The 13,855-nt window shown below is 46.4% G+C and overlaps 1 protein-coding gene across 6 annotated transcripts in view; it reads right to left on the bottom strand.

Annotated features, from left to right (window-relative positions):
- Positions 1–13,855, bottom strand: part of LOC126281658 (zinc transporter 1) — a 556,713-nt gene that overhangs the window by 51,605 nt on the left and 491,253 nt on the right. For all 6 annotated transcript variants that reach the window (XM_049980799.1, XM_049980800.1, XM_049980805.1 and 3 more), the window contains one exon: positions 5,335–5,608. In XM_049980799.1, coding sequence (XP_049836756.1) covers positions 5,335–5,608 — 274 coding nt within the window. The remainder of the gene's footprint in view (positions 1–5,334; positions 5,609–13,855) is intronic.

Here is a 13,855-nt window from a genome sequence, read left to right on the forward strand (position 1 = left end):
CGGCTCGAGTTTTTCTGTGCATTGGAAGTCGAAGATGATGGTTTTGTGAATACGGTAATTTTTTCGGCGACGTAACATTTCACACAAATGGGAAATAAACAAGCACAATTGTAGGATTTGGGTGAACAGAAAACCCGTCTAACATTGTTGAATGCGAGCGAGATTCTCCGAAGGGCAAGGACTTTTGTGCCGTGTCTGACAAGAAACTTTATGGACCTTTCTCCTTTGAAGAACATATTGTTCATGGGGGGTCCTTCATTCAGATATTGCAGAACCGGTTAATGCCTTTGTTGTAAACAGAAACAGAAAAATTTGTCCTTCAGTTAGATGGTGCACTCCCACATTTTCACCGCGATTTAGGGCATATCCGAACAAATTGGCCACAGTAGAGCAACAGGCAAATGTGTGCTAAAGTGGCCTCCTAGGTCCCTGGATATTACTCCTTGTGATTTCTTTTTATTGAGTTATGTTAGGGACCTCGTTTGTGTCCCTGCTCTTCCAGGTGATGATGTGAAATTGAAAAGAAGAATCAAACAAGCAACAGCCACAATCTATGAAGACGTGTTGGCCTATGTGTGGCAAGAGTTCTGTTATCGCGTCGACGTTTGTAGGAGATCACACATGGTCCCCACATTCAGTGTATGTGAAGTGAAAGTTGCTGAAAAAAACTTACAAGCTTACTCTCTGAAATGTGTATTGTTACTTCAAAATGCTACTCATTCGACTACAATAAAGTTTAGAAAGTGCTCCCGGACATTTGAAATACCATGTACATATACTGACAATGGCAAATTATCACAATTTCAGAAAAAATGGAAGATTTATTAGTGAGAAATAGCTTCACAAATTGAGCAAGTCAATGAAGCGTTGGTCTACCCACGGCCCTCGTGCAAGCACTTATTCGGATTGGCACTGATTGACAGAATTGTTGGATGTACCGCTGAGGGATATCGTGTCAAATTGTTAGACTGGCGGGTCAGAGCGTCAAAATCGCGAGTTGGAGGACTCTGCACATAATGCCCAGAACAAACTCAGTTGGTAAGAAATATAGCGACCTTGCTGGTCGAGACACGGTTTGGCAAGCACAAAGACGAGGAGTAGAAACTCTTGCCACGTGCGGGCAGACATCATCTTTCTGAAATGTTAGCCCAGGATGGCTTACCACTAAGAGCGACGAAACGGGGCGTAGAATGTAGTTGGTGTACCGCTGTGCCGTTAGGATGTCGCGTTTGACAGCCAGTGTGGGGGGGGGGGGGGGAGGGGGGATCCTACTGTAAAAAGAAACGCCGCCAGACCACCGCTCTCGCTTTCCGGGCCACATGGCAGCCGACAGCCAGGCAGGTATCCCAGCGCTGTCCGGGGCGTATCCAGACACGTCTTCGGCCGGAAACCTCATTGACTGGGGTAGAATTGTCTTCAGTGATGAGTTCCGCTTCGAACTGAGCCCCGATGACCAGTGGAGGCGGCAACAGCAGAGACATCTCACATACATCTCGAGGCCGTCAGTATTGAATAGGGCTAGATGATTCAGTGCCTTAGGGGCTGAATGTGCACTACTGGCCATTAAAATTGCTACACCAAGAAGAAATGCAGAAAACGGGTATTCATTGTACAAATATATTATACTAGAACTGACATGTGATTACATTTTCACGAAATTTGCGTGCATAGATCCTGAGAAATCAGTACCCAGAACAACCACCTCTCGCCGTAATAACGGCCTTGATACGCCTGGGCATTGAGTCAAACAGAGCTTGGATGGCGTGTACAGGTACAGCTGCCCATGCAGATTCAACGCGATACCACAGTTCGTCAAGAGTTATGACTGGCGTATTGTGACGAGCCAGTTACTCAGCCACCATTGACCAGACGTTTTCAACTGGTGAGAGATCTGGTGAATGAACTGGCCAGGGCAGCAGTCTAACATTTTCTGTATCCAGAAAGACCCGTACAGGACCTGCAAACATGCGCTCGTGCATTATCCTGCTGAAATGTAGGGTTTCGCAGGGATCGAATGAAGGGTAGCGCCACAGGTCGTAACACATCTGAAATGTAACGTCCACTGTTCAAAGTGCCGTCAATGCGAACAAGAGGTGACCGACACGTGTAACCAATCGCATCCCTTCCCATCACGCTGGGTGATATGCCAGTGTGGCGATGACGAATACACGCTTCCAATGTGCGTTCACGCCATGTCGCCAAACACGGATGCGACCATCATTATGCTGTAAACAGAACCTGGATTCATCCGAACAAAAGACGTTTTGCCATTCGTGCAGCCAGGATCGTCGTTGAGTACACCATCGCAGGCGCTCCTGTCTGTGATACAGCGTCAAGGGTAACCGCAGCCATGGTCTCCGAGCTGATAGCCCATCTGTCGACTCAGGGATCGAGACGTGGCTGCACGATCCGTTACAGCCACGCGGATAAGATGCCTGTCATCTCTATTGCTAGTGATACGAGGCCGCTTGGATCCAGCACTGCGTTCCGTATTAGCCTCCTCAACCCACCGATTGCATATTCTGCTAACAGTCATTGAATCTCGCCCAACGCTAGCAGCAATTTCGCGATACGATAAACCGCAATCACGATAGGCTACAATACGACCTTCATCAAAGTCGGAAACGTGACGGTACGCATTTCTCCTTCTTACACGAGGCATCACTAGAACGTTTCAAGAGGCAACGCCGGTCAACTGCTGTTTGTGTATGAGAAATCGGTTGGAAACGTTCCTCATGTCAACACGTTGTAGGTGTTCGCCACCGGCGCCAACCTTGCTCTGGAAAGCTAATCATTTGCATACCGCAGCACCTTCTTCCTGTCGGTTAAATTTCGCGTCTGTAGCACCTCACCTTCATGGTGTAGCAATTTTAATGGCCAGTAGTGTATTTCGCAGTGACTATATTACTCTATTGGTATTGGGAGTTGGGTTGCCCAAGCAATTCGCGTAAAGTTTTGCTAACAATAATATAGGGTACGTACACCATTTGCACTTACGACACGCAACACAGCTCGAGTTAAGTACCAATTCCACAGTTCAGATATTTATTCAACATAATCGTAAAGCTTTTTTTACAATTTTAAGAGAACAAGCTGACTGCGGAACGATTCTCCAGCCGTCAATATGCACTGCGCGAAAGGACCTCGAAGATAATATGAGAAACAAGGGTTTATACGGAGGCATGTAGACAATCGCTTTTACCTCGCTCTTTATGGGAGTGGAAGAAGAAAGGAAACATCTGGTAGTGGTACAGGGTACCCTCCGCCAAGAACCGTGCTATGGCTTGCGATATATGTAGAGAGTGTTACAAAAAGGTACGACCAAACTTTCAGGAAATATTCCTCACACACAAATTTTTTGGACATGTGTCCAGAAACGCTTAATTTCCATGTTAGAGCTCATTTTACTTTCGTCAGTATGTACTGTACTTCCTCGATTCACCGCCAGTTGGCCCAATTGAAGGAAGGTAATGTTGACTACGGTGCTTGTGTTGACATGCGACTTATTGTCTACAGTACTAGCATCAAGAACATCAGTACGTAGCATCAACAGGTTAGTGTTCATCACGAAAGTGGTTTTACAGCCAGTGCAATGTTTTCAAATGCGGAGTTGGCAGATGTCCATTTGATGTACGGAATAGCACGGGGCAATAGCCGTGGCGCGGTACGTTTGTATCGAGACAGATTTCCAGAACGAAGGTGTCCCGACAGGAAGACGTTCGAAGCAATTGATCAGCGTCTTACGGAGCACGAAACATTCCAGCCTATGATTCGCGACTGGGGAAGACCTAGAACGACGATGACACCTGCAATGGACGAGGCAATTCTTCGTGCAGTTGACGATAACCCTAATGTCAGCGCAGAGAAGTTGCTGCTGTACAAGGTAACGTTGACAACGTCACTGTATGGAGAGTGCTACGGGAGAACCAGTTGTTTCCGTACTATGTACAGCGTGTGCAGGCACTATCAGCAGCTGATTGGCCTCCACGGGTACACTTCTGTGAATGGTTCATCCAACAATGTGTCAATCCTCATTTCAGTGCAAATGTTCTCTTTACGGATGAGGCTTCATTCCAACGTGATCAAATGGTAAATTTTCACAATCAACATGTGTGGGCTGAAGAGAATCCGCACGCAATTGTGCAATCACGTCATCAACACAGATTTTCTGTGACCGTTTGGGCAGGCATTGTTGGTGATGTCTTGATTGGGCCCCATGTTCTTCCACCTACGCTCAATGGAGCACGTTATCATGATTTCATACGGGATACTCTACCTGTGCTGCTAGAACATGTGCCTTTACAAGTACGACACAACATGTGGTTCATGCACGATGGAGCTCCTGCACATTTCAGTCGAAGTGTTCGTACGCTTCTCAACAACAGATTCGGTGACCGATGGATTGGTAGAGGCGGACCAATTCCATGGCCTCCACGCTGTCCTGACCTCAACCCTCTTGACTTTCATTTATGGGGGCATTTGAAAGCTCTTGTCTACGCAACCTCGGTACCAAATGTAGAGACTCTTCGTGCTCGTTTTGTGGACGGCTGTGACACAATACGCCATTCTCCAGTGCTGCATCAGCGCATCAGGGATTCCATGCGACGGAGGGGTGATCCCGGTATCCTCGCTAACGGAGGTCATTTTGAACATTTCCTGTAACAAAGTCTTTGAAGTCACACTGGTATGTTCTGTTGCTGTGTATTTCCATTCCATGATTAATGTGATTTGAAGAGAAGTAATAAAATGAGCTCTAGCATGGAAAGTAAGCGTTTCCTGACACATGTTCTCATAACATATTTTCTTTCTTTGTGTGTGAGGAATGTTTCCTGAAAGTTTGGCCGTACCTTTTTGTAACACCCTGTATAATGAAAACTGCAGAATTTTGTCTTTAGCTAGCAGTGGGAGCAGCAAGAAAACAGCCGCCGTTGGGTAAGCACGTGCGTGCGTTTGCGCACGCAGTAGTGAAGTATCCAACCGAAATATATGTGTGTACGTAGACACTGCGCAGCATTTGCGACGGTGAGAGAGAGCGAGGGAGAGGGAGAGGGAGAGAGCGAGGGGGAGAGAGAGAGCGAGGGGGAGAGAGAGAGCGAGGGAGAGGGAGAGAGCGAGGGAGAGGGAGAGAGCGAGGGAGAGGGAGAGAGCGAGGGAGAGGGAGAGAGCGAGGGAGAGGGAGAGAGCGAGGGAGAGGGAGAGAGCGAGGGAGAGGGAGAGAGCGAGGGAGAGGGAGAGAGCGAGGGAGAGGGAGAGGGAGAGGGTGTGTGTGTGTGTGTGTGTGTGTGTGTGTGTGTGTGTGTGTGTGTGTGAGCGCTAGGAGGCGAGGCGGCGTACCGCCGATGAGCAGGTAGCAGAGGCCGTTGAGCAGCAGCCCCGCGGCGCCCATGGCGAGCACCAGCAGCGGGTGGTGCATCTCGTCCTGGTGTCCGATGTGCACCAGCGTCTGCACCGCCTCCACCACCAGCGAGAAGCAGAAGGAGGCGAGCAGCACGCACACGACGAGCTGCGCCAGCACGTCGATGCGCGCCCAGCCGAACGTGTTCTTCAGCCGGCGCTGGCCGCGGGCGCTCGCTCGCTGCAGCCGCCGCTGCTCCTCCGCCTGTGTACACTGCACGCCGTTAACGCTGTAGCACCTGCCAGGGCAGCGGGTGTTGCTTATCGGTACTCACTGTGCTATGCGGCCAGTTGTCAAATGTGTCATTTTTAGCACAACTTGTTTCGGTGTAACGTCACAGTAGGTTTCTTTACATAGTTAAAATCAGTGTTATGTTGCTATCAGCTGACAGACACTAACAGCGTAAATTCAATGACTTTACATAATTAATGAACAGTGAAATAATGTCAGCCCCAAATTACATGCATGCAGAAACAATTATGGATCAAAGTCTTACTCTCATTACAATATGCACTTCCTGTGTCACTACTTACATTTCCCCACCTCTCCTTAAAGTACGTGATCAGGTGTGAATGTTTTGAGTGGGGTAGCAGACAAACCAGATATGTAGTGGGTCTCAGAATCTTGTACCAACTTTCACACAGTCAGTGGAAGGCAGAGAGCAGCAACAGGATGGTTCTACCAGAGGCGCGAAAGTCTTAAAAAAAGTTTTCTTACCAGAGGTTGGTCATGGGCCTCCCCCACCACCTCTCACTGCTCGGGAGAAAGAGCCGAGCAACGGTTAAGAGGAGTTTTTTGGATAACAGGTAAGCGACCAGACGTTCCTTCAGAACGCTGCGTCGAAATCAGGACAAAGGTACTTGAATGTTTAAGTATGTTTAATGTTAACAATTTATTTATCAGAGGCTTTTTCGCGATTGATTAATTAAGAACCATTTATTGATCTTTGTTCAATTTATCCGATATAAGAATGACATTCTCCGTTCGAGATTTCCGTTACGACCCGCCACGTGGTGCATAGTTTCAAACTGCAACCGCCGAGAAAGCTAATAGAGGGAGTTATAGCCCGTTTTTGCGATTGCTGAACATTTATGCTAGTGTGTGTCGATGTTTAAAAACTTATTGAAAATTTAGTGACGAGGGTAGCTTTTCTAAGATGAATCGTTGCGTATTCAAGCACTTCGCGATGGAGATAGCAGCCACGAGTCCTGCTCGATGCCAGCCACTGTTCATAGAGAATCTGCATAGAGAAATAGTAACGATATTTGCATTTCAGTTATAACTTAGTGCATGAGCATGTATCAGCATAGTAGTAGTGACCACGTGCTCTCCAAGATTTTCCTTCCCCCCACAGGACGATGCAAATCAAAGGCAACACGGTTTGTAATTCAAAGGAGAAATAATCTATGTGCATAGTTAAATAACCTTTGTCCATAGTTAATGTGTATTCAAAAGATTGTTGAAGTAACTTCGTAAATTTGTCTAAGTTGGTTAAAATAAAATTAACTTTGTTTTTCGAAGTAATTTTCGTTTTCGTCTTGTAAATTTAAACCATACATAAGAAAAGAGAATCGTATCAATCACGCTGCCCCTTTACTAAAATTATTGGCACAAGACTAGATTCGTGCAGGATGTAGTTTTCTCTGACCATCCTCAAAATTACAATTGCGTTACCCGTCGCAACTTCAAATTCAAATGATAAGATTGTATTCTGAACTTTGATGGGCCTAAACATCAATTCTAAAGCGGGCAGAATGGTCAGGGAATATAAAAATGTATAAAAGTAAGCCCTGCTGATAAAATTAAGCAAACTCCCTTCTCAGCCTGCCACAGACAGGGAGAATTAACGGCATTTACGATCTAAATACCAGTCGTTGGGAGCTTGCATCGGGACAACGTTATCCCACCATCAAATGCTATAAAACACGTGAACAAACAATAAATCGCAGAACTGAACGTTAGCGTCCTGTACTAACATACATTAAAGCTTCTTTGCCGCGGGGCTCCGTCAGAAGCAAACACATAGCAACAAACACGACCTGTCAAATATAAAACTCTCCTTGGAACATCTCATGTTTGCTATAGGTGTTACGCCTACCAAGGTGGCAACCAACATTACACCCGAGGGAAGCATTCACGCAACTCACAGGGGCCAGACTCACTGTAGGCAAACGCAATACGGCCGCGACAACGACCCGCCCGGCCACCAGACTTCATTCCAGGCGCTGATAGAGATAGCCAGCCCCACTGGACCACGCCGCAGTGACAAGAGTCGTCGCATTCCTCGTAATGTCGTTCCAGACCACCTTTTTCGCGAGGTAGTGCAGCAGCTCGTCGGAAGTTCCCAGCAGGAATATGCTGCAACTATAGCCGTGCATAATTGAAAAGTGTGGCCGGTGCAGGATTTTCTGGACGAACTGACCTCTCCATTACGTCCCATAAATGTTAGACGGGATTCGTGTCGGGCGATCTGGGTGGCCAAATCATTCGCTCGATTTCGCCAGCGTGATCTCCAAACCAATCGCGAACAGCTGTAGCCCAGTGACATAGAGCATTGTCATCCACAAAAGTCCATCGTTGTTCTGAGGTGTGGGGTTGATCTGTTATCCTGCGCAACGGATTAATCTGAGATGTACCCTTTACCCTGTGGCTCCTGCAAGACGCAATTTCCCCCCCCCCCCCCCCCCACACTACTACAGAAGTCAGACAGACGCTCCTAACGTTCTAAAGAGAAATGCCTGAAAAACTTTCAGCAATAAATATCTTCTGGAGTAGTCCGCTGTAAGGAAATGACACAAAAATTCACAAAATTTCTTACGTAACTAATGGGATACTTGGGTACTGGAGTAGTGCTAGTTAGTGTAAGAAAAATATGAAACTAACGAAAGTCATTTATTTTGCAAAAATTCTGAGAAATTACAATGGCACTTTTAGTTATGAATTGAACAAGTTATATCCTGGTTCTTTTCGGAATGTGAAGTTACCTCTCAAGGATAGGATTCGCTAATGAAATTTCTATACAAAGTTTAAGATGGTTGTTGACTTGGAACAATGGCTGAGGGGTGCGCCTACTCAACTTAAATAATTATCCTTTAGAATGTTGCTAGGTACGGTCGAGGCTGTCGCATGTGAAATGCAGTGAAGTGTACTGTTGTGGAGGAAATATGGGGCTCGCAATAGCTGTAGTGCACAATACCGTAAGCCGCTCGCTGCTGACAAATAAGATAACTCTCGTTCTATCTGGATTGACCTTCGCCAATCAAACTCTCCCTATGCCTTGATGAAGTCAAGGATTCCTACTCGCCCCTAGTCTAACTACTGGCGTGATACACCGGTCACATAACCAGTCCACTGCGACGCCACTCAAAATTCGCTCGCAGGCATTTAACTATAACTCTGTCCGTTCACACCGTACAATAAGTGTGTCGGCCAACACAGTGAACAACGCTTAATCGCAGGGACTCAATATAGAGTAGCACTTCGATTCGCTCTCGACAGAGGTGCTCTCCCAGTGACGTACTGAGGAGAGACTTGTTCCTCGCTCCAAGAGCGACAACGGAACAGCGCCTCTCCACGCCAGAGGTATATCTTTCAGTCTCTTCCATTATTCCTTCAGCTCAAGACGTCAGAAATACCGTCTGCCAATCAGCATTGCTCTTCTAAAACGGGAGAATGACGTTTCATTTAAGGTGACTAATACGAAAACCTGTAGCATTGGCGTTTGGTGTCTCCCTGTGAAAATCTCTGAAACTGCGTGCTATATGTAAAGAATGAGTAGGCTGGCTGCTCCCACACAATGTAGCGGAATTTGCTTTTAACCCAAACACAGGGCCGTTCCCCCATTTCACTTGGGCCCACGCTGTCCGCTACACAGGCGGTCACCAGGCGTCATAGGCTGGGTCGTCCTCTGAAGGGACCGGCGTACCGTTGTGCGGTTTCTGTGATCGTCGTGTCTGGAATGTATGTGTGTACGCCAGCCTCGAGTATTTCAACCACAGTGCGCTTACTTGTTAATTGCATATCGTTTACATGAATTCATACAACATTGACTTTATCTTATCGAGTTTGGGTTCGAATGAAGCATCTTGATGTGCGGAATATGATTGTGAGGGCGGAATATGTAAGCAGTGAAGGTCAGGAGACGTCTTACATTGTTTGGGAATATAAAGTCCATAAATGACTGCAAATGGTCTCCTAGTACGGGAACATAACCATTTGCAACCAATGATCGGTTCAGTTGGACCAGAGGAACCAGTACTTTCCATATAAAAAACAGCCAAGATCTTTACTGAGCCACCAGCAGCTCGCACAGTGTGGTGGTGGTGGTGGTGGTGGTGGTGGTTAGTGTTTAACGTCCCATCGACAACGAGGTCATTAGAGACGCAGCGCAAGCTCGGCTTAGGGAAGGATTGGGACGGAAATCGGCCGTGCCCTTTCAAAGGAACCATCCCGGCATTTGCCTGAAACGATTTAGGGAAATCACGGAAAACCTAAATCAGGATGGCTGGAGGCGGGATTGAACCGTCGTCCTCCCGAATGCGAGTCCAGTGTGCTAAACACTGCGCCACCTCGCTCGGTGCAGCTCGCACAGTGTCTTGTCGACAACTTGGGTCCACGGTTTCGTGAGGTCTGCGTAATACTCGAACCCTACCATCAGCTCTCACCAACCGAAAGGGACTCGACTGACTAGGCCACAGTTTACCAGTGGTCTAGGCTCCAACCGATATCGTCACGAGCCCAGGAGACAAGCTGCAGGCGTGCTATTAGCGAAGGCACTCCAGTTGGTCGTTTGCTGCCACGCCCCCTAACGCCAAATTTCGCCGCAGTATCCTAACAGATACGTTCGTCATACATCCAACATTGATTTCTGCTGAAACATCCTGGCAGATTAAAACTGTGTGCTAGGCCGAGACTCGAACTCGTGACCTTTGCCTTTCGTGGGCAAGTGCTCTACCAACTGAGCTACCCAAGCACGACTCACGCCCCGTCCTCACAGCTTTACTTCTGCCACTACCTCGTCTCCTACCTTCCAAACTTTACAGAAGCTCTCCAGCGAACCTTGCAGAACTAGCACTCCTGAAAGAAAGGATATGCGGAGACATGGCTTAGCCACAGCCTGGGGGATGTTTCCAGATTGAGATTTTCACTCTGCAACGGAGTGTACGCTGACATGAAACTTTTTGGCCGATTAATACTGTGCGCTAGGCCGAGAATCGAACTCGGGACCTTTGCCTTTCGCGGGCACATGCTCTACCAAGTGAGGAGCTGTGAGGACAGGGCGTGAGTCGTGCTTGGGTAGCTCAGTTGGCAGAGCACTTACCCGCGAAAGGCAAAGGTCCAGAGTTCGAGTCTCGGCCTAGCACACAGTTTTAATCTGCCAGGAAGTTTCATATCAGCGCACACTCCGCTGCAGATGGAAAATCTCATTTTGATTTCTGCTGTTAATTCAAGCAGTGTTGCTTGTCTGCTAGCACTGACAACTCCACGCAAACGCCACTGCTCTCGGTCGTTAATCGGAGGCCGTCCAACACTGAGTTGTCGCTGGTGAGAGGTAATGCCTGAAATGTGGTACTCTCGGCATACTTTTGACTGTGCATTTCGGAATATTGAATTCTCTATTTGCGAAATGAAATGTCCCGTGCGTCTATCTACAACTGCGATTCCATGTCCAAAGTCTGTCAAGTCCTGTCGTGCGGCCACAATCACGTCGGAAACCTTTTCACATGAATCATCTGAGTACAAATGACAGCTCCGGCAAAGCACTGACCTTTTATGGCCCGTGTACCCCACACTGCCGCCTCGTGTTTACGTGCACATCGCTGTCCCACGCCTCCTGCCACCTCACTGTGTTATTCTCCGCAGGCCCCGTGATGAAAACAGTGCCTACAGCAGCCTGGCCACCGCAGTGGCCTTCCAGCGCCAGACGCCGAGTCCAGTCGCATTCCATCAGTCAGGAGCGGCCGCAACTACGTGTAAGCGTCTCTTGTCATTGTTGCTTCCCCGGACTTGACTGTTTTTCATCACGCTGGAAGCCCGAAACTGAACTGTCCTGGGACTAACTCGTTTTGTGTGTAAGTTTGGACTGTCCTGTCAGGACTTCAACTCTGGCTATCGTAGTGCATTGTGTATTTACTAATTAGTCATAGCTCCTAGAAGTATTTGTTTACTCCCTAAAGGTATTCAGACCATCTATATGTTCATTGGTTCTTCCACAAGGAGTAGCTTTATCGTTCAGTCTTTGGCATCTATAAATATTGTTCTTTCACTACTTGAGAGGAGACTTTCTTTTCAATACTGTTTCTTCCTTACTCAAGAGGTAATTGTCTTTGTCAAGTGATTAATGCTCACAATATATTAAAACAAACATCGAAGATGGCACACTCCCTCTTGTTATATGAACTTCGCTCTGCAGAACGTACGAGAACATGTTAGCATGTTATACTCTCGAAACACAGTTGGAAATAAAAGACAGCGGCTCTCACCTACCAAATGATAGTACTTTCCGGAAATACATACCTCACAACTCCGAACGATGATACAGCCAGCCATAAAATCGATGAACATAATATGTCAAATTCTAAAAAAACCCAATCCTACACCTACGTTGCAATGCGTACAGCAACGTAGAACGGCCAACAGAAAACGCAAAACATAATTCGAATAAGTTGGTGTCTGCTTCCCACGGAGGGAACCACTGAAGTGGGCCTTGCAATGTCCCTTTCATACTTCTGTCTTCTCATTTAACACGCTGACACATGCCTTCATTTTACAACTGTGCCTTTAAGCACAGTTTGACAGTCCACGGCTGCTGCTGTCTTTTACTTTGGACGGTGGCTTATAGCAATCACGCTTTAAGGGACGTTAAACTGCTGAACGATGTATGGCTGTCAGTAGGCGTAATATGGCGATTTATTGATTGGTTTCCTTGTTTTTTAGCATTTGTCGGTGGCATAACTTAGTCTAGGAACATTTTGTGCTAAAAATAGTTCAAAGTTGACAATTCCACTCTTTAGAATGACAAGTTCCAGTCGACAAAATCGAAGAAAATTAGTTGCTAGTGTGACAAGGGTCTATCTGACTACTGCTACATTGGGAACGTACTCGTATTGCAATCTGTGGAGAAATAGTCGAGTTACAAGAATGCAGAAGTTCCAAAAAAAATGGTTCAAATGGCTCTGAGCACTATGGGACTTAACATCTGAGGTCATCAGTCCCCTAGAACTTAGAACTACTTAAACCTAACTAGCCTAAGGACATCACACACATCCATGCCCGAGGCAGGATTCGAACCTGCGACCGTAGCAGTCGCGCGGTTCCGGACTGAGCGCCTTAACGGCGAGACCACCGCGGCCGGCGCAGAAGTTCCAAGTGGTGTCCCTGTTTGTTTCGTTGGGATGACAATGTTGTTATTGTATTACTTTTTCTTGTAAGTAATGATAAATAAAGTCGAATATTAGTGTAATTATTAGTTTTCATTAATCAGATCTTATCATTCTAACAAATATTAAAATCTGAATGGAAAATTTCTACCATACAAGTCTAATTTTTCAAGTAAAAAAACGTAAAGCTAATTTTTTGTTACAAATTAGGTGGAGAAACAAGCGCAAAGGTACTGACACATGAAAATGCACAAGATGCATGAGTAGCACGATCAGGTATCAATTCCTTGTAGTTTTCAGAGGTTGTTTGCTGCAACAGTTTTAAAAAGAATGCGCTATGGGGAAGGTTAATGCAGTTACGGTGCACTTTAATCTTAATGTTTTTTGTAAATGTTCTTTACAGTTCACTGTGGCAAGTATCGACCAGTACCATATCAAAAAATTACTACTGTTGTTTGAGAGAGAAACAAATAATGAGTTAATGAAAATTTGACATCAATTTACCAGACATGAATGGAATATTGGTTGACATATTGTCATTCCAAAGCGTTGACTTGTTGGCGTTAACATTCACAGTACCGATTCATGAGACAGTATTGCAATGGCTTCAAAACAGGTAAAATGGTACTTAATTTACGTGTATGGTATAGTAGGAGGAATAAATGATTTAATTTGTAGGAGTTTGGAGATGTACATGTTGCGAAACTTAGGACGCAGAGTTGCCAGAGGCTGCAGCTACAGTGGCGCTAATACAACTGGCTCAAATCTGTCCCAGCGTTCGACAGTCACGGTGGCTGGCGAGTAGTAGCGAACGAGTCTCTCGGCAACCCATAACCAGATATCAGTGGGTGAAACATTTGGAGAACTTGCTGAGCAGGGTAACAGTGGAGGAAAACCCTCTGTATCAGGGTAGTTCAATAATGCACAGGCAACATGCTCATTGTGTTACGATGCCAAAAGACAAATTAGTGGAGACGTCAAAGAGACAGCACAACCACCATCCTTAATACATCAGAAATGCAAAGGCTGCTGTCCAAATTACCAGTCAATGTAACTAGAAGGAATCGTCTTGTGCGCTCAA

The sequence above is a fragment of the Schistocerca gregaria genome, chromosome 7 (assembly GCF_023897955.1).
Source record: "Schistocerca gregaria isolate iqSchGreg1 chromosome 7, iqSchGreg1.2, whole genome shotgun sequence".
Taxonomy (NCBI): Eukaryota; Metazoa; Arthropoda; class Insecta; order Orthoptera; family Acrididae; genus Schistocerca; species Schistocerca gregaria.